The 21,539-nt window shown below is 45.9% G+C and overlaps 1 protein-coding gene across 4 annotated transcripts in view; it reads left to right on the plus strand.

Annotated features, from left to right (window-relative positions):
• LCMT2 (leucine carboxyl methyltransferase 2) overlaps positions 1-21,539 on the plus strand; it is a 43,731-nt gene that overhangs the window by 13,894 nt on the left and 8,298 nt on the right. For all 4 annotated transcript variants that reach the window (XM_075140585.1, XM_075140587.1, XM_075140586.1 and 1 more), the window contains 4 exons: positions 533-763; positions 10,555-10,652; positions 18,271-18,458; positions 18,548-18,683. In XM_075140585.1, the coding sequence (XP_074996686.1) occupies positions 533-763; positions 10,555-10,652; positions 18,271-18,458; positions 18,548-18,683 (653 nt within the window). The remainder of the gene's footprint in view (positions 1-532; positions 764-10,554; positions 10,653-18,270; positions 18,459-18,547; positions 18,684-21,539) is intronic.

Raw genomic sequence — 21,539 nt, forward strand, 5'->3', positions numbered from 1 at the left:
GGTGAAGTTGGCAGTGTTAGGTTTATGGTTGGACTCAATGATCTTAAAGTTCTTTTCCAACCTAAACGATTCTATGATTCTATGATTCTTTGATTCTACTCAACAACTTTTTTGCCTTAGTCTTCACTGGCAATCTCTTTTCCCACACCTCTCAAGTGGTTGGACTGCAAGGCAGGGACTGGGGGAGCAAAGTCCCTTCCACTGTAAGAGAAGATCAGGTTCAAGACCACCTGAGGAACCTGAACATGCATAAGTCTATGGGACCTCGAATACTGTGTTCACTTTTGGGCCCCTCACTAGAAGAAGGACATTGAGGTGCTGGAGAGAAGAGTAGAGAAGGTTCCGGGTTCAAGAGAAGGGCAACGAAGCTGGTGAAGGGTCTAGGGCACAAGTCCTATGAGGAGTGGCTGAGGGAACTGGGGTTGTTTAGTCTTGATGATCTTAAGGGTCTTTTCCAATCTAAATGAATCTATGATTCTATAAATTTCATGGGAGAAAGATCAGTGTGAACCTGTGTTTTGTATCTCTACAGATGAGCGGTTGTACCATACTGTGTCATGTCTGCCGAACAGTATGGCTCTGGTGGTAGGAGGACGAACATCCCCATCAAGTGCAGGCTTGGGATTGTTGTGGCTAAAGTTCCCTGAAACCTGCAATGCCTCGGATCCAGATGACATTACAGTGGAGCTTGTAAGTCTGCAGCCTGCTGCTGAACCAGCTGCTTTGCGTTGGAGACACAGTACAACCGAAGTAATATTCAAAGGTAAAAAGCCTGGAAAGAGTGGAAATGGCTGTAGGTATGTGGAGGTATACAAATTCAAGAATATATGGGGCAGTCCTGCCCAGACAGTGAGGTCTAAAAGGCAAATTGTCATGATACAGCCTTACTTTTTATGTAGTACAGACTATACAGTTAATGTTGGTGAGTTGTATTCCTTTGTCTGAAACAATAGCTTTGTGCTGAACATTTTGGAAAGAATATGATCTTGATAGATTCATCATCACTTTAGAGAATCCAATTACATTTCATAAAGATTTTGTTGCAGTGGTGATTTTTTTTTTCCCAGACTTAAAGACTTAAGGCTTAAACTTTATTTGAATGTATTTTTCTTATCATATCTACCGAGTTCTTGTTATGCCTTTCTTGTTGGTCAGGTCCAAAAGTATTTGTGAGGGGCTTTACTAAATCTGACAAAAAGGAAAGACTGAGCAGTCTCAGTTGAGTTTCCTGAACTGAGCAACTGAATTGGTTGATCCAACAATCGAGCAGAATTTCAATTATCTATGCTATTAATAGGTAGTTGATTTCATTACAGAACCTAAACAGCAGATACCTTGTGATAATGACTGTTATGGTAGATGAGCTGCAATCTTGTTAGTCTTCTGGATGAAGGGCAGGAATCAAAAAATATATATGATTGTATAGTGCTGAAAAAAGCTCATAATGCATTTTTGAAAGTGCTACAATATATACTTGAAACTGCAATTTGGTTGGCTCCCCTTTCACAAACACACCTACCCACAGATGAAAAGACTCATCTTCAGCTGTTCCTGTTTAAGGTGCAGGATGTGGCCAGACAGGCATACTGACCAGCAACCTGTTTACATGTGACTAGCCCTTTTTATCCTTTTATCCCTCTGTCTTCCTGTGTTTCTACCTCCCCAAATCACCTAAATCCATCCCTTTTCCTGCCTCTGGTTCCTCTCCTGAGCATCCCATAATAAGTCTTATGCAAGCCCCAAATGCTCTTCCCCTGCATCTTATAATGTGTCCCGTACCCCTAGGCAGTACTCCCTCAAAGGTGCTCCAGAAAGTTGCTCCTGTTCACTCATTTTGATGGGTTTTACAGCTGGACAATGGGGCTGACTGTTCTTCTGGGGCAGCCCTGGGAGGAGCCGGGACAGATTCTGTGATTCTATAAGCATGTAATTGGGGTTCTCGTGCCTGCACACTTGCCACTGCTTCTCTGTGCTCCTCTTGTGCATGAGGAAATGAACCTTTTATGGCTTGATTGCTCTTCTGAGGTGGGTCTGGAAGTAGCTGTGGCAGGATATTATTTGGGTTGCCCCACCTTGTTTTGCCTCTGTTCCTCTGTGGATGTGCAGGTGAGCTTTTTAGCACGTAACCTAGCACTGCTAGTAATGATAAACAGATGCTTAAAAGAAAAGCAAAGCAAATGTTAAGAGTTCTTAGTGTTAAGAATTACTAGTAAAGGAACAAAAAACAGAATGGAGAATACTGTTCTGCCGTTACGTAAGTCATAGAATCATAGAATGGTTCGGATTGGAAGGGACTTTTAAAGATCATCTAGTCCACCCCCCCTGCCATGGGCAGGGACATCTTTCACTAGATCAGGTTGCTCAAAGCCCCGTCCAACCTGACCTTGAACACTTCCAGGGATGGGGCATCCACAGCTTCTCTGGGCAATCTGCTCCAGTATCTCACCATCCTTATAGTAAAGAATTTCTTCCTTATATCTAATCTAAATCTACCCTCTTTTAGTTTAACACCATTACCCCTTGTCCTGTCACTACAGGCTTTAGTAAAAAGTCTCTCTCAGTCTTTCTTGTTGTTGTGGTTTAACCCGGCAGGCAGCCAAATACCACGCAGCCGCTTGCTCACTCTCCCCCCGCCAGTGGGACGGGGAGAGAATCGGAAGAGTAAGAGTGAGAAAAACTCATGGGTTGAGATAAAGACAGTTTAATAGAACAGAAAAGGGAAAATAATAATGATAATGATAGAATATACAAAATGAGTGATGCACAATGCAATTGCTCACCACCCGCGCTGACCGATAACCAAGTAGCGATCGCTACTTCCTGGAACATGCCTACCATTCATACACTGAGCATGACATCACATGGTATGGAATACCCCATTGGCCAGCTGGGCTAGCTGTCCTGGCTGTGCTCCCTCCCAACGCTTGGTTTTTTTTAAGCTGAATGTCCTTGACTAGCAGGGTATTTAGCAACAATTGCAAACATCAGTGTGTTATCAACATTCTTCTCATACTAAATCCAAAACACAGCAGTAGGAAGAAATTTATCTCTATCCCTGCCGAAACCAGGACAGTATCCACCCCTTATTCTATTCCATTTACGTCGTGCTTAGGTTTCAGTTTCTAATACATTCCAATTAATCACCACCACCTTTTCTTGTCTTTATATATATATTTATATATATACACAGATATCATTCCCTTAGTCCATGGGCCATCCCTCTAAAATGTCTGTTGAGTTCATTTAGTCCATGACTTTGGGCTCCATCTGTCATAACAGTCTTTCAGGGCAGGAGAGATGGTGTGTGGTGTTGGATTGTTGCATCCCGAAGCCAGTTCTGATTCCATTATTGCTGCGCTCGTCCGGTTCTGTCATCGTTGCACTTTGCTTACTTTCATCGGAGTTCATTCTTCATTAATCTGGGGGATTTATACTGCTGTACCATTGATAGGAACCATAGAAAAAATGATATACAATATCATATAACAAGTGACATTATAAAATTCAGTTCATTGGCTATTTTCACCCAAAATCAAATCCCCTTGAGGTACACACCGGACTTCCCCATCCTTTCGCATTACCCACCAAGTGCACCCAGGTCCTTGTGCAAAAGCAATCCCATGGATGGGTTTTCGCTTGCCAGAAGCAGGAGTAACCCAGGCTGTCTTCCCCAGCATATTTCTTATGTGCACGACAGGGACTTTATCTCCATCTACAGTACGTAAGAGTTTTGATTGGGCAGGGCCAGCTCGAGTGACAGATCCCCTGGTGTTAACTAACCAGGTGGCCTTTGCTAATTGTGTGTCCCAATGCTTGAATGTCCCACCACCTATTGCTCTCAGTGTTGTCTTTAGCAGTCCGTTGTATCGTTCAATTTTTCTGGAGGCTGGTGTATGGTAGGGGATGTGATATACCCACCCAATGCCATGCTCTTTGGCCCAGATGTCTATGAGGGTGTTTCGGAAATGAGTCCCGTTGTCTGACTCAATTCTTTCTGGGGTGCCATGTCGCCATAGGACTTGCTTTTCAAGGCCCAGGATGGTGTTCCGGGCAGTGGCATGGGGCACAGGATATGTTTCTAACCATCCGGTAGTTCCTTCCACCATGGTGAGCCCATAGTGCTTGCCGTGGCGGGTTTGTGGGAGTGTGATATAATCAATCTGCCAGGCCTTCCCATATTTATATTTCAACCATCGTCCTCCATACCAAAGAGGCTTTACTCGCTTGGCTTGCTTGATTGCAGCGCATGTTTCACATTCATGGATAACCTGTGCAATAGCGTCCATGGTCAAGTCCACCCCTCGAGCACGAGCCCATCTGTATGTTGCATCTCTTCCTTGATGGCCTGAGGCGTCCTTGATGGGCCCACCGAGCTATAAATAATTCACCCTTATGTTGCCAGTCCAGATCCACCTGAGCCACTTCGATCTTAGCAGCCTGGTCTACCTGCTGGTTGTTTTGGTATTCTTCAGTGGCCCAACTCTTGGGTATGCCCACAACGCCTAAGAAAGCTTGTGTTTCCTTTTTGCTAGTTGGTGGGGACATGGCTGTTATTTTGTTGATCACATCCATTAGGATCTGACGACGTCCATCTTGCCATTTTATTCCTAAAAACTGAATCTCCTGTGCAGGTCCCTTGACCTTACTTTGGTTTATGGCAAAACCGGCCTTCAGAAGGATTTGGACTATTCTCTCCCCTTTCTCAAAAACTTGTTTCGCTGTGTTGCCCCATACAATGATGTCATCAATGTATTGCAGGTGTTCCGGAGCCTCACCCTGTTCCAGTGCGGTGTGGATCAGTCCATGGCAAATGGTAGGGCTGTGTTTCCACCCCTGGGGCAGTCGGTTCCAGGTGTACTGGACCCCCCTCCAAGTGAAAGCAAACTGTGGCCTGCACTCTGCCGCCAAAGGGATTGAGAAGAATGCATTAGCGATATCAATGGTGGCGTACCACTTGGCTGCCTTTGACTCCAGTTCGTATTGGAGTTCTAACAGCACTCAGTGGCGGCCTGACTTCGTTCAGGCCACGGTAGTCTACTGTTAGTCTCCACTCTCCATTGGACTTTCGCACTGGCCATATGGGACTGTTAAAGGGTGAGCGAGTCTTGCTGATCACTCTTTGGCTCTCCAGTCGACGAATCAGCTCATGGATGGGAAGCAGAGAGGCTCGGTTGGTACGATATTGCCGGGTGCGCTGTTGTGGTAGCGATTGGTACCTGCTGTTCTTCAACCCTCAGCAACCCCACAGCAGAAGGGTCCTCTGAGAGACCGGGCAAGGTAGACAGCTGTTTAATTTCCTCCGTCTCCAGGGCAGCTATACCAAAAGCGCAATGGTACCCTCTTGGGTCCTTAAAATACCCTCTCTTGAGGTAGTCTATGCCAGGATGCATGGAGCCTCTGGGCCAGTCACAATGGGATGCTTCTGCCACTCATCCTCGGTTAGGCTTACTTCGGCCTCCAATACAGCTAACTCTTGGGATCCCCCTGTCACTCCAGAAATACAAATGGGTTCTGCCCCTTTATAGCTTGATGGCATCAGGGTACGCTGTGCACCGGTGTCTACGAGAGCCTTATACTCCTGTGGGTCTGACGTGCCAGGCCATCGAATCCACACAGTTCAGTAAACCCGGTTGTCCCTTTCCTCCACCTGGCTGGAGGCAGGGCCCCTCTAGTTCTGGTCATAGTATTAGTTTCTCACTTCTTGCAAACGCGAGTCCAGAATTTCTTCATTACAATCCAAAGTAAGATCAGCCTTTCTACTTTGTCTGGGGAACTGTTCACTGAAACTGGACTGTCGTGAGACAGGTTTTTCCTGAAAACTGGAGCAGCATTTTTCCTGGGAGAACCCTCTTGTGTGATTGTTTTTCCTTGCAACTCACATACCTGTGTCTCTAGGGTCAAGGTAGGTTTTCCATCCTGCTGCCTCATGTCCTCTCCGTGGTCACGCAGGTAAAACCATAGGGTGCCCTGTGGTGTGTACCTTCTGTATCCTCTCTCTTGAGCAGAAAAACGCTGACTCCTGATGGCTGAGATACTGGTCCGTACAGGTGGAGAATAGGACATATCCTCTTTGAGTTGCTGGACCTTCCGGGACAGCTTCTCCACAGCCGAGACAAGGGAGGAGGAGACACTTTCTTCGAAATCCCAGAGTCTGCTAACCACGTCATCCACCGTTGGTGCTTCTTCCTCTTTCTGCCAACGAACTGGCATGTGATGCTGGTGCACTCCGTACCAACTTTCGCCACATGGGTTGCGTGCACTGGACTTCATCTGGATCTTTGGGCGTTTGGTCGTTGTCCAGGTCACTATAAACCACCTCCAGCACGGCTAATTCTCTTAGGTACTGGATACCTCTCTCCATAGCAGTTCATTTGCCTAGGCGATATATATAACATCGGGTGATCGGGATCGGGTGATTGACTTCCGCTTACAAGATTTCTTCTTCTGTACAGCAGCGACGGATACCAGCAAGGGTTGGTCCTCTGGTTCAGCCGCATTGCCCATCGCGGGGGTTGAAGTAGCTGCAGTGCCCGTCGTTTTGTCGTCAGATCCGGAAACCTTCTCTCCCCCTTGAGGGTTCTGAATAGTGTTGAACAGGGCTCAGTAGGCATGGGCCAGGCCCCAGCACGTTGCAGTAATCTGGGTCTCTCTGGAACTACCAGGGTGACAGCATATGTTTTCCAAATATTTTACTAGTTTTTCAGGATTCTGCACTTGTTCAGGGGTGAAGCTCCAAAACATTGGAGGTGACCACTCTCCTAGGTACTTGCCCAAACTATCCCAGACACCCTGCCATTCATAACTATCCAGCCTCGGGGCAGATCTCTGGGTGGTATTCTTAAATAGTTGTTTAACCTTAAACAAGGCCTGAAACACATTCAGGAGACATAGCAATAGGAACATGCTGGTTTGAACATCCCAAGGATATTCAAAATCCTCAAGTGCTATTGTAATCAGCTTGGGGGAGAAGGGGAAGGTGAAGGACGCTGTCTCCCCCATAAATGGGCTCTCCAAGGAGAAGGGCTAAAAAGTGTAATTACCAATAGTTTCCAAAAGATAGCTCCCGAAGAACAGGAATGATGGCAGTGCCGAGTACAGTCTCCTGATCAATAATTTTATCATAACATAAACCAGTGTCACACAGTATAGCAAAGCGATGACCTTAATCCATTTCCCAGAGATGACAAACCCCACATAAATACTGATAATCAGGAGTATATTCAGCCAGTAAGGTGCTACATACCAAAACTCCAAGAACAGATCCAACAACTCTGAGAGCAAATAAACCAACATTGTGATCAGCGACTACAAAACTGATATAATGAATGCTTATAACAAATTTGTTTTAACCCATTCGGGTCAGATATGTTGTTATCTCAACCCTTCCTGCCCCACGTTGGGCGCCAAAAAGGAGTGTTGTGGTTTAATCCAGCAGGCAGCCAAATACCACGCAGGTGCTCGCTCACTCTCCCCCCGCCAGTGGGACAGGGTGAGAATCGGAAGGGTAAGAGTGAGAAAAACTCGTGGGTTGAGATAAAGACAGTTTAATAGAACAGAAAAGGGAAAATAATAATGATAATGATAGAATATACAAAATGAGTGATGCACAATGCAATTGCTCACCACCTGCGCTGACCGATAACCAAGTAGCGATCACTACTTCCTGGAACACGCCTACCATTCATATACTGAGCATGACGTCACATGGTATGGAATACCCCATTGGCCAGCTGGGCTAGCTGTCCTGGCTGTGCTCCCTCCCAATGCTTGTTTTTTTTTTTGTTTTGTTTTTGTTTTTGTTTTTGTTTTTGTTTTTGTTTTTGTTTTTGTTTTTTTTAAGCTGAATGTCCTTGACTAGCAGAGTACTTAGCAACAACTGAAAACATCAGTGTGTTATCAACATTCTTCTCATGCTAAATCCAAAACACAGCACTAGAAAGAAATTTAACTCTATCCCAGCCGAAACCAGGACACTTGTAAGCCCCCTCTAAGTATTGAAAGGCCACAGTAGGGTCTCCCGAAGCCTTCCCTTCTCCAGGCTAAACAATTCCAACTCTTTCGGACTTTCCTCATAGGAGAGGTGTTCCAGCCCTCTGGTAATTTCTGTGGACTTCCTCTGGACCCACTCCAACAGGTCCATGTCTGTCTTGTGCTGGGGACCCCAGAGCTGGCTGCAGTAGTCCAGGTGGGGTCTCACCTTCCTTGACCTGCCAGCCACACTTCTTTTTATGCAGCCCAGGATATGATTGGCTTTCAGGGCTGCAAGTGCACATTGCCAGCTCATATCTAATTTTTCATCTACCAATATCCCCAAGTCCTTCTCTGCAGGGCTGCTCTCAATCCGTTCATCCTCCAGTCTGTATTGATACTGGTGATTGCCGCGACCTAGGTGCAGGACCTTGCATTTGGCCTTGTTGAACTTCATGAGGTTCATATTGGCCGACCTGGTTCTGGCTGGGACAGAGTTAACTTTCTTCCCAGTAGCTTGGGGGGTGTGCTGTGTTTTGGGTTTGGTATGAGAGAAGCGTTGATGGCCCATTGATGCTTTGGTTGTTGCTGGGTGGTGCTTGCACCGGGGAGACTTTTGGTTTCTCTTTTCGGCCTCCCATGCCCTGCCACGTGCAGGGCAAGCTGGGGCGGTGCGGGGAGTGCAGCCGGGGTGGTTGACGCAGCTGGCCAATGGGGTATTCTATACCATGTGACACCATGCTCAGTATAAAAACCAGGGGTTGGGGGGGCTTGCCCCTGTTCGTGACACGCGGTCGGCAGTCGGTGAGCAATTGCATTGTGCATTGCCTGCTTTGTATATTCTGTTATTGTTGTTGTTCTCATTGTTACTATTACTGTTCTACTTCGTTTTATTTCAATTATTAAACTGTTTTTATCTCAACCCGGGAGTTTTCCTACTTGTGCCCTCCCAATTCTCTCCCCCATCCCACCGGAGGGAGGGGGGTAAGCGAGCAGCTGCATGGGATTTATTTGCTGGCTGGGGTTAAACCATGACATTGGCCCACTTCTTAAGCCTGTCAGTAGAAAAGAAATTAAAAGAGGCTTTGAGATCTCTTCTTGACATATGAAATATGATAATTTCCAATTTTGTTTATCCCACAATCCCCAGTGGTAAGTAGAATTGAGACCTGGGGATGTAATCTGTTCTGGAAGACTGATTCTTTGAGATCATTTATGGCTGAAGTTATTCATGCTTGATCACACCAGAAAGAAGTTTCAGAAGTTCCTCTCTGAAGTATAATATTTTAATTCTGGAGCATTATGGAGCAGGATCCCTAGCTTTTTATCCAGGAAGAGTGCCTCAGAAGAAATGTTACTCTTCTAGTAGCAATTGACAAATATTCAGTAGTTCTGAATAGGTCTAGAATCAAGCCCTGCAGTGGCATGCTGAAGGTTTGTCTAGTAAAAGATATTGACTGTAAGGGGCAAAATCTTCAGCAGTTATTAGCAAGTCAGTGGTGGGGCTCAGTGGAATTCAGGAGGTGAAAGCTGTCCTTTCTTAAGCTGTTTCATTCTCCGCTAGCTGGCAGGGAGCTATTGAAGGGGAACACAACGGGAATTGTTAAGCATAGTCTGGAGCATACTTTGAATTTGTGAAGCAGTGTTTAATTAACACCATAGTGTAGTTTAGAGTTCAGCCTTCCAGTCTAAATTTTATATCAAAGAAGCAGATGCTAAGTGGGTAAATAAAATTTTATAAATAATACAATGTTTTTGTCTTTGTCACACTGTATTGTATCATGTTATTTTTGCCTTGGTTTTGCTTTGTAGCTGAAGTAAGTGACCAACACTTGTGTTATTTGCACAGTCCATTATGAAGAAATGAGCTGACAGGGCATAGTGCAGTTAACGCACATCCTTGACATCTACCCAAAGTACTCTTGCACCTTTTGTACCTCCTTTTTGAGGTTTCTCCAGATTAACTCTTACACACTGAAATTATCATTATCTCCCTTTTGTATGAACAAATACACATTCTTGCTGTCTTACGAGGATTTATCTGTTTTTGGGATAAATAGATGTTATTGTGTTGCTATGATTTATGTACTTAGGGTTTTCTAGTTTTATTAGTTCTACAGGTGTAATCTTCCCATTGCCTAAATTTTCATTCCTTAAGTCCATTAGATATATTAAAAAACATATTTTCTCCTTTTGGTTTTGAGACTATAGTGTGTGATTTCCAGTCAGACCATAAACATTCAGAAACTACATAATATAAGTGGATGATGGGGGTCTTCTGAATGACCACAAACGTGAAGAATACAGCTTCTCAGTAAAAATATTTAGTCTTCCATGTGTCTTATAAAAGTTCTAGATACAAGAGTAATTCCTGTATCTATGAAACAATTTCTTGCATTTATTGCTGAAGTCTGGAAATGTTCGTCAGGTTGCAGGATGTCTTAATATAATTAATATATAAAACTTCTGCCTGACTGCATTTATTTCTCTCTTTGGTCAGCTTCCCTTCTATGCAAACAGAAATTTTTGCTTTTGTGACATACCAAATTCTAACTTCTCTTTTTACCTGGTTGTCCTTTTCCGTAGGTGAGAAATACCTGTTTCTCTATGGTGGACGCTCTGCTATGGAGCCTGTGCTAGGGGATTGGTATTTCCTGCACACTCAAGAACTTTCCTGCACTGTGGTAAGAACTTAGGGAGGCCTGGGGGAGTAGAAATTGCCTTCACTTCGTAGGTGCATGCTGCTGTATTGGAAATCCAACTAAATGACAGTATATTCAATATTACCATTTTGAAGCGGATGGCATTGGCAGTATTGTCACACTCCATGGTGATCAGAGTTAGAGCTAACTTCTAAACACCTTCCTATTTAGTGGAATACAGTCTTCACAGAATAGCTGAGGTTGGAAGGGACATCTGGAGATCATCTAGTCCAGCACCCTTGCTTAAAGAAGGTCTAACTAGGACAGGTTGCTCAGGATATTGTCCAGTTGGGTTTTGATTATCTCCAAAGATGGAGATTCCACATCCTCTTTGGGCAACCTATTCCAGTGCTTGACCACCCTCATAGTAAAACGTGAGGGGTTTTTATGTTTAAGTGGATTTTTTTGTATTTCAACTTGTGCCCATTGCCTCTTGCCCTGTTGCTGAATACTACTGAGAATATTCTGTCTCTGTCTTCTTTCATCTCTCCCATTAGGCATTTATACATGTTGATAAGATTTCCACATGAGCATTCTCAGTCACTGAGGCAAGCAGCTCCGGTGCCGGTACGATCCGCAGTGGACGCTCTAGCGTGGTGTGCAGGGGGTTTTCCTGAACCAGACGGGGCCAAGAGCAACCGCGGCCAAGCCCCTCACACCTATAAAAGAAACCCTTAGGGAGCACAAGTGACCAGCAGCACTGCAACCAGGGCAGGCAAACAGGGCGTGGCGCGTCAGCCTGGGTGTGGTGCAGCAGTTTGCTCAGAAGGGCGCTGTAACTTTGCTGGCTCGAACAGGGAGCAGTGGTATCTACCCAGCAGAAGGCTATGTTCACAAGGGATGCAGCTTCCCAGGCAGAGCTCCGCTGGGAACATGCAGCTACCCAGGTGACAGGCTGCAGGGCGTGCCGTACTCCTATACTAGTACGGGATGGCAGTAGTGAGTACACCTGTGGGAGATGCACCCAGGTAGAGGAACTCCTCAGCTTGGTGGCAGAGCTCCAGGAGGAGGTGAGTAGGTTGAGGAGTATCAGGGAATCTGAGAAGGAGATTGTGCACTGGAACCGCACCCTACCTTCCCTGGGACAGACCTGTCAGGCAGACAAGACACATGATATGGAGGATTCCCTATCCTCTCTCCACCAGGCAAAACGCGGTGACTTAAGGGATAGAGGAGAATGGCGACAAGTTCCTGCCCGGTGCAGCAGGCGCATCTCCTCAGTGACTACCTCACCTTCTCAGGTGCCTTTGTACAATAGGTATGAGGCTCTGGAAGTGGAACCAAACAATGATGAGGATGATGGTCCATCTAAGTTGGACATGTCGCCAAGGTTAAGCCGGCGAACGCCCTGCATCAAAACCACTTCCATTAAGAAAAAAGACGGGTCATTGTCATAGGAGACTCCCTTCTGCAGGGAACAGAAGGCTCAATATGATGACCAGACCCACTTCTTATGGAAGTCTGCTGCCTCCATGGGGCCTGGGTCAAAGGTGTTACAACAAAACTTCGTACCCTGGTATGGCCCTCAGATTATTATCCATTATTGCTTTTTCATGTAGGCAGCAATGAAATTGCAATAAGAAGTCCAAGGATGATCAAAAGAGACTTCAGGGCCTTAGGACGACTGGTTAAGGGTTCAGGAGCACAAGTAGTGTTTTCCTCTATCCTTCCAGTTGCAGGCAATGATGTTGGAAGAAACAGGAAGACCCAGCTGATCAATGCCTGGCTCTGTGACTAGTGTCACTGGCAGAATTTCGGGTTTTTTGATCACGGGTCAGTCTACATGACACCAGGCCTGCTGGTGGCAGATAGGGTGCACCTTTCTCAAAGGGGGAAAAGGGTCTTTGCACAGGAGTTAGCAGGGCTCATCGAAAGAGCTTTAAACTATATTTGAAGGGGGAAAGGGGTAAACCCAGGCTCACTAGTGATTAGCCACAGGACGGCACGCCAGTGTTTGAGGGACGGTGTGCTAGTGAGGTCCTTCAGTCTGCTCCACGATGTGCTGAGGACACTGGAGCACATTTGAAATGTCTCTATACTAATGTGCACAGCATGAGGAATAAACAAGAGGAGCGAAAAGCCTTGGCCCAGTCCCAGAGCTACAACATCATTGGCATAAGAGAAACCTGGTGGGATGAGTCCTGTGACTGGTGTGCCACGATGGACGTTTATAGGCTTTTCAGGAGGGATAGGCAGGGCAGGCAAGGCAGGGGGGGTGGCACTGTATATAAGGGAGGGGCTGGATTGTATGGCGCTTGCAGTTGGCAACGACACGGTTGAGAGCCTCTGGGTAAGGATTAAGGGGAAAGCAAATAAATCGGATGTTGTTGTTGGAGTCTACTATCGACCACCCAGCCAGAACGATGACACCGATGAATTATTCTATAAGGAATTAAGGAATATCTCTAGATCAGCTGCCCTTGTCCTTATGGGTGATTTTAACTTCCCAAACATCAGCTGGGAACATCATACAGTGGACACAAACCGGTCCAAGAAATTCCTGAAGCATGTTGAAGATAACTTCTTGGTGCAGGTACTAAAGGAGCCACTAGGAAAGGTGCCCTCCGAGATTTGTTGTTTGTAAACTGCGAAGGACTCATGGGCAAAGTGGTGATTGGTGGCTGTCTTGGTCACAGTGAGCATGAAGTAATTGAGTTTCAAATTGTTGGCGATAGGAGAACTGCCAGTAAAACTTCAACCCTGGATATGGGGACTTCGGACTGCTGAAGGAACTAGTTAGTGAGGTCCCCTGGGAATCTGCTTTTGAAGGCATTGAGGTCCATGAATGCTGGTCACTTTTTAAGAGCCATCTCTTAAGAGCACAGGAGCAGGCAATTCCAAAGTGTCGGAAGTCAAGCAAGTGGGGCAGGAGGCCAGCTTGGTTGAACAGGATCTTCTTCTAGAACTTAGGCGGAAAAGGAAAGTGTATGGACATTGGAAGCAAGGACAGGTGACACAGGAGGACTACAGGGATGCTGTTTGCCACAGGGAGAAAATTCGTGTGGCCAAAGCTTGATTAGAGTTCAAGCTGGCCAGTACTGTGAAAGAGAACAAAAAGGGCTTTTTAAAATATGTTAACAGCAAAAGGAGGATCAGAGATAACACTGGTCTTGATGAGGTTGGTCACCTCACAAATAGGGACATAGAAAAAGTGGAGACTTTAATACCGCTTTCGCCTCTGTCTCTAACACCCACGGGTCCCAGAGCCCACTGTTGGAAAACCATGACTGGGGGAATGATAAATGCCCAGCTGATTCTGAACTTGTTCAAGACTTCTGCTCCAGCTGGATGCACATAGATCTGTGGGGCCTGATGGGATTCATACCAGGGTACTGAAAGAGCTGACTGATGTTATCGCGGGACCTCTTTCCATTATTTTTCAATGGTCTTTGGAGTCTGGAGAGGTCCCAGTCAACTGGAAGCTGGCAAATATCCCAATTTTCAAGAAGGATAAGAAGGAAGACCCTGGTAATTACAGGTCTGTCAGTCTCATTTCAGTGCCTGGTAAAATTATGGAGAACGTTATTCTGGGAGTTATTGAAAAACACTTGACAATTGGTCATAGCCAACATGGGTTCATGAGGGGAAAGTCCTGTTTAACTGACTTGATTTCCTTTTATGACAAGGTCACCCATCTAGTTGACCAAGGGAAGCCAGTAGATGTGGGGTTTTGGATTTTAGCACAGCTTTTGATACTGTCTCTAACAGTATCCATCTGGACAAAATGTCCAGCATACAGCTAGACAAGTCCATAATATGATGGGTGAACAATTGGCTGATGGGTCAGGCTCAAAGTTATAGTAAATGGGGTTACAATGGGCAGCCAGTCACCAGTGGGGTTCCGCAGGACTCAGTTATAGGGCCAGTGCTCTTAAGTGTTTTTATAAATGATCTGGATACAGGAGTCGAAGGTACGTAAGTAAGTTTGCTGATGATACTAAATTAGGAGGAGCTTTGGACTCCCTTGAGGGTATAGAGGACTTACAGAGATCTGGATAGACTAGAGAGCTGGGCAATCACCAACCGTATGAAATTTTACAAGAAAAAGTGCTGCATTCTGTACCTAGGATGGAGTAATTCTGGTTATACATACACACCGGGGGACGAGAGATCTGGGGATTTGCGTTGATGGCAAGTTGAACATGAGTCAACAGTGGCAGCCAAAAGGGCCAGCTGTGCATCAAGCACGCCATAGCTAGCCACTCGAGGGAGGTGATTGTCCCACTCTACACTGCACTGGTGTGGCCCCACCTCGTTGGGTGCCTCAATATAAGAGGGACATCAGACTATTGGAGTGTGTCCAGAGGAGGGCGACCAAGATGGTGAAAGGCCTCGAGAGCAAGATTTACGAGGGGTGGCTGAGGTCACTTGTTTTGTTCAGCTTGGAGAAGAGAAGGCTGACGGGTGACCTCATCTCAGTCTACAACTTCTTCAAAGAGAGAGGGAATTGCTTATCTCTCTCTGCTGACCAGCAATAGGACACGAGGAAATGGAATGACGCTGCATCAGGGGAAGTTCAGATTGGACATTAGGAAAAGGTTTTTCACTGAGAGGGTGGCTGGTCCCTGGAACCGGCTCACCAGGGAAGTCATCATGGCACCAAGCCTGTCAGAGTTCAAGGAGTGTCTGGACAATGCTCTTAGCCATATGGTTTAGTTTTAGGTAGTCTTGTGAGTCGGACTCAGTGATCCTTATGGGTCCCTTCCAACTCAAGATACTCTCTGATTCTATGATTCTATGATTCTCTTCTTGAGGGTGACCAAGATGGTGAAAGGTCTCGAGAGCAAGACTTGAAGATGCACATTTACATATGCACAAGGTTCAGGGAAAATGCAAACGCACTGGTTCGCCCTCCAGCAGCTAGCATCCAGGCACATGGGCGCTGTGACCCATGACATTCCAGCTGCTGGTGCTGAGATTCTCACTTGATTCAGTTGCCCCGGTCACCCAAGTAGCTGCATCTGGGACATGCACAGGTCCTGTGACCTGTGGTGGTCTTGTCCCAGTTGTCTGGCGGTGAGACTTCCACTCGTGCCACAGGCCCAGGGGTGCTTACATCCCCAGTCTGACTCCAGTTCGTTGTCCCAAATTCACTCACACTGGCCTGCCAGTAGCTGGCACTCTGGACACAAAATCTTTGAGAGCCATGAAGATCCTTCTCTGTGGCTTCTCCACCTCCTAATGCTGAGACCCTCACTTGCTCCAGTAACTGGCACAAAAGGCCCAGGAATGTTTTCTCCACCCTGCTCTGACTCCGTTTGCTGGCTCCATATTCACTAATCCTTGTCTCTGCGGTTGCAGGCACTTAGTCCTTGCATCACACACATGCATGGGGTCAAAAGTGGTCCTACACAGAGAGATAGTTAAGAAAGGATTTAATCAGTAAGATAGATTGATCAGGTGCAGAGCTCAGTCAGAAAAGTGTACTGACCAGTGACTGTTTACATGCGGCTGACCCCTTTTATACCCTTTTATGTTCATTCCCCCTCTTTGTTCCCCAATGATCCCCTTCTCCTAAACATTCCTTAATAAGTTTTGTTTAGTCCCACAGGCCCTCCCTTGAGTCTTCTGAATCCTCTTGTTCCTCACTTCCCCCTTCTTATCAGTTGCAAAGTCCTGGTTGGCCCTCTCCAAAGCTATGCCTGGAGTTTCATAATGGGCCCATGGATTAGTGATAGGAGACTTTTGATCTTTGGCATTGTCTCCTTTATCCCTTGTCTATCAGGTTTGTGTCTCTGTGTGTTTTTGTTTATCAATTCCCCCTGTACTTATTATTCTATTTGCATTGCAAGTGACTGCGATTCAATAAACTTAATGAAACAGATGCTCTCACCCGCCATATATGCTTTGAACTTCTTTTATGGAAGCCAAATAAACTTAATCTCAGGTCCTCAAAAATACAGAAACTAATAGTAACAGACTATAAATATCTGGAAGATAATTGTGAGATAAGTGACCACCAGCAAGAGTTCAAGAAGTGATTTGTTTAACATTATCTATTTTTCTATGGCATGGCAGTAGATTTTGTCCTGAAGAAAGGGTATGTATCATGGCTTTAGTAGGACTTCGATACATCTTGTGTGACACTTTCATAATGTACTAAGAAAACATGATTTAAACATGAGTATTGCAGGGTAGTGCAAAATTATTTGGAAATCAGACTTTGTGAATACTTAGAAATCACTCTCTATGGAAATGGTGGTGTCGCATAGGATCAGTCCTGGGGTCCAATTGTTAATGACAAGAATGATGAAGCAAAGAGTATTTATATTACATAAGCAGTTAACATCAGGCAGAGTAGGTTTAATAGTACATTAGTGGACAAGATGAAAATTCAAAATTACTTTGACATGGAAGAAATACTTGTGGAAAAACAAATTGCAGTTTATTAAAGATAGAGTGAGTTTTAAAAAGTAGTGCATAGCACAATTACAGAGTGAGAGATGCATAATTACAGGAGATCACAAGCTAAACACAAGTAAGCAGTATCATGCTGTTGTGAAGGCCTAAACTGTGTCTTCAGGTATGTAACCAGGAATGTTATCTGTAAGACACATGAACTGGACTTTCTATTCTCTTCAGTGCTCTTAATCTCGGCAGGACCCTTGTAAAATACCCAAAGCTGATTCCTGAGAAAAAGAGGTGGACAGGATGCAGTACAGGTCTATAGAGGTATGCAACGAGAATGACCAGACCACATAGCTTACAGGGGAAGATTTTGAAGGACTTGTAGCTGTTGAATCTGGAGAAGATTCAAGATAGAAATAAATCTTCAAATACGTAAAATATAGCTGCCGAGAGGACAAACAAATTATTCTCCATATCTACTTTGTGTCGTACAAGGAATCTATAGAAAGGGCAACTTCAATTGGACACTAAGAAAAGCTCTTAATTAAGAAGATAGTGAAGACTGCCAAAGAGATGAGAAATTCTTGTCATACTTTCAGAAACTATTAAATAACCATCTCTCCAGATGATAATAGATATAGTTGAATTTGCTTTAGGAAAAAGGGATGGACCAGATGGCCTCCAAAATGTTCTCCACAGCTTGTTTGCTATGATATTCGCTTAAACCCCTCATCTTACATTTTTTTCCTTTAGTGCTTGCACTAAAGGTTTTCTTTCTGCATATTAGTACTGCAGTTCAGCATTTTATCTTGCTCTGTGATTTGAGCCACTGATCAAACCAGCTTTGCTGGTCACTGCATTAGTCCATGCGTTTGTAAACTTGTGGTTCTCAGGTACATGTCTTGAACAAAGCAGCATGCAAGAATGCAAATAAAGTTACCTCTAATAAATGTGCATAAATAAAACCCTCTAAAGACTGAACGATACTAAATATACTGAGGGCCAGAGAAATATTGGAGATAGTGCAAATGGAAACACTTCTACTTAGCCACCCCTAGAGGAACATGTGTAGGTTGGGTTTTTTGATTGTTCCCTATCATGCTTACTCTGTTCCCCGCCAGCAACTCTTCCTATCATATGGCAGGAAAGAACATCCCACAGGACATGCAACAGGAAGAGATCATTTAAGAGCCTGGACATGAAGAAGACACTTAGCTTGGCAAACTTCAGCCTTGGACTTATGTTTTCCTAGATTCCTGTTGAGGGTCCAGTACCAGAAAGCCGTCACTCTCACAGTGCCTGTAGCTGGAAAGGAGGAGTGCTAATTGCAGGAGGTCTGGGAGCAGCTGAGCGGCCCTTAGGTTCAGTTTTCTTTCTGAGGGAGCTTGAACACGGCTTCCAGTGGCAGACAGTAGAGACACACCCTCCTCTCATCCCGAGGTAAGCAGAAGGCATTCGGCAGTGAATGTTCAGTCTATCTCTACCTGCCTCCCTTACTAATGGAGTTCAATCTCATTTTGAACTCACAGGTATTCACATACTGCACATGTGCATGACGGAAAACTTCTGCTTGTTGGTGGAGTGTGGTTTCACTCATCCTCTGTGCCAGGCATCACTGTCATTGACTTAATGACTGGTCTCTGCTTGGACTATGCGATTAATGTGGTAAGTACTGAAATTCTTCTTTCAGGGTAAAGAGTGTTGTGTGAAGGAATGTCGTAATTTCAGGGCTATTCCCTGCAACGGAGCATGGAATGCAAAATTTGTGAGTGGAATAAACATTCCCTGTTTGAGGTAGAATCTAATTTTGAAGTTCTTTTACCAGCCCAGAGACATAATAGTGTTAGGGAGAGTCTGGGTGTGCAGAAGACTGGAGGAGTCAGAGCTGCTCTATTCCAACATGGGGTGCAGAACTGAGATTGGCACAAACATAGTAATTTCAGGATGTCTATGGAAGAAGAGAACAGATCAAACGAGAGCCTCAGTTAGTCGTTATGGAGGTCTGTGGTATAATTTCATTAAAAACTTCATGGTGGAAATTGCTGTGTGCTATAGAATCATAGAATCATAGAATCATAGAATCATACAGGTTGGAAAAGACCTCTAAGATCATCGTGTCCAACCGTCAACCCAACACCACCATGCCCACTACACCATGTCCCTAAGGGCCTCATCTACACGTCTTTTAAATACCTCCAGGGATGGTGGCTCCACCACTTCCCTGGGCAGCCTGTTCCAAGGCCTGACCACTCTTTCAGTAAAGAAATTTTTCCTAATGTTCAATCTAAACCTCCCTTGGCACAACTTGAGGCCATTTCCTCTTGTCCTATCGCTAGTTACTTGGGAGAAGAGACCAACACCCACCTCGCTACACCCTCCTTTCAGGTAGTTGTAGAGTGCGATGAGGTCTCCCCTCAGCCTCCTCTTCTCCAGGCTAAACAACCCCAGTTCCCTCAGCCGCTCCTCATAAGACTTGTGCTCCAGGCCCTTCACCAGCTTCGTTGCCCTCCTCTGGACGCGCTCCAGCACCTCCATGTCCTTCTTGTAGTGAGGGGCCCAAAACTGAACACAGTATTCGAGGTGCGGCCTCACCAGTGCCGAGTACAGGGGCACGATCACCTCCCTATTCCTGCTGGCCACACTATTTCTGATACAGGCCAGGATGCCGTTGGCCTTCTTGGCCACCTGAGCACACTGCCGGCTCATGTTCAGCCGGCTGTCAACCAGTACCCCCAGGTCCTTTTCCTCTGGGCAGCTTTCCAGCCACTCTTCCCCAAGCCTGTAGCGTTGCCTGGGGTTGTTGTGGCCGAAGTGCAGGACCCGGCACTTGGCCTTGTTGAATCTCATACAGTTGGCCTCGGCCCATCGATCCAGCCTGTCCAGGTCCCTCTGCAGAGCCTTCCTGCCCTCGAGCAGATCAACACTCCCACCCAACTTGGTGTCGTCTGCAAACTTACTGAGGGAGCACTCGATCCCCTCGTCCAGATCATTGATGAAGATATTGAACAGGACCGGCCCCAAAACTGAGCCCTGGGGAACACCGCTCGTGACCGGCCGCCAACTGGATTTAACTCCGTTCACCACAACTCTCTGGGCTCGGCCGTCCAGCCAGTTTTTTACCCAGCGAAGAGTGTACCTGTCTAGGCCGTGAGCCGCCAGCTTCTCTAGGAGAATGCTGTGGGAGACAGTGTCAAAGGCCTTACTGAAGTCCAAGTAGACCACATCCACTGCCTTTCCCTCATCCACTAGGCGGGTCACCTGGTCATAGAAGGAGATCAGGTTGGTCAAGCAGGACCTGCCTTCCATGAACCCGTGCTGGCTGGGCCTGATCCCCTGGTTGTCCCGGACATGGCTCGTGAGCACCCTCAAAACCAACCGCTCCATGATCTTCCCCGGCACCGAGGTCAGGCTGACCGGCCTGTAGTTCCCCGGATCCTCCTTCCGGCCCTTCTTGTAGATGGGAGTCACATTGGCGAGCCTCCAGTCGTCCGGGACTTCCCCAGTTAACCAGGACTGCTGGTAAATGATGGAGAGCGGCTCGGCAAGCTCCTCCGCCAGCTCCCTCAGAACCCTCGGGTGGATCCCATCCGGCCCCATAGACTTGTGAACATCCAGGTGGCATAGCAGGTCATGAACTTCATCCTCTTGAATTATGGGGGGTTTATCCTGCCATATTATATATATCCTGCCTATAGCCGCTGCCTGAAGTACAAGAACAAAACAGCATGGAAATAACTGGAAACTCCATTTAAATATAAGAAAACTTTATACTGTAAGGGTGATTGAACACTGAACAGGTTGCTCAGAGAGGCTGTGGTGTCTCCATCATTGGAGATACTCAAAACCTGACTGGGCAAGGTACTGAGCAACCTGCTGTAGTTGAGCCTGCTTTGAACAGGGGTGATTGGACTAGATGATATCAGAAGTCCCTTCCAAGCTCAACTACTCCGTGATTCTGTCCTATGATTCAGTAAAGAACAATCATACAGGTCACATAGCAGGATTTTGGCATACTCTGGGCAAAACTTAGTCTAAATCTGTGAGTAGCCCTCATCTGTGATAATGCTGCCTGGAGTACAAGAAAGACATGGACCTGTTGGAGCGGGTCCAGAGAAGGGCCACAAAAATGATCAGAGGGCTGGAACACCTCTCCTATGAAGACAGGCTGAAACAGAGTTGGGGTTGTTCAGCCTGGAGAAGAGAAGGCTCTGGAAGACCTTATTGCGGCCTTTCAGTACTTAAAGGGGGCTTATAAGAAAGATGGGGACAGACTTTTTAGTAGGGCCTGTAGTGATAGGACAAGGGGTAATGGTTTTAAACTAAAGAGGAATAGATTCAGACTAGATATAAGGAAGAATTTTTTTACAATGAGGGTGGTGAAACACTGGCACAGGTTGCCCAAAGAGGTTGTAGATGACTCATCCCTGGACACATTCAACGTCAGGTTGGATGGGGTTCTGAGCAACCTGACCTAGTGGAAGATGTCCCTGCTCATTGCAGGGGGGTTGGACTAGATGACCT

The sequence above is a fragment of the Calonectris borealis genome, chromosome 1 (genome assembly GCF_964195595.1).
Source record: "Calonectris borealis chromosome 1, bCalBor7.hap1.2, whole genome shotgun sequence".
NCBI classification, from domain to species: domain Eukaryota; kingdom Metazoa; phylum Chordata; class Aves; order Procellariiformes; family Procellariidae; genus Calonectris; species Calonectris borealis.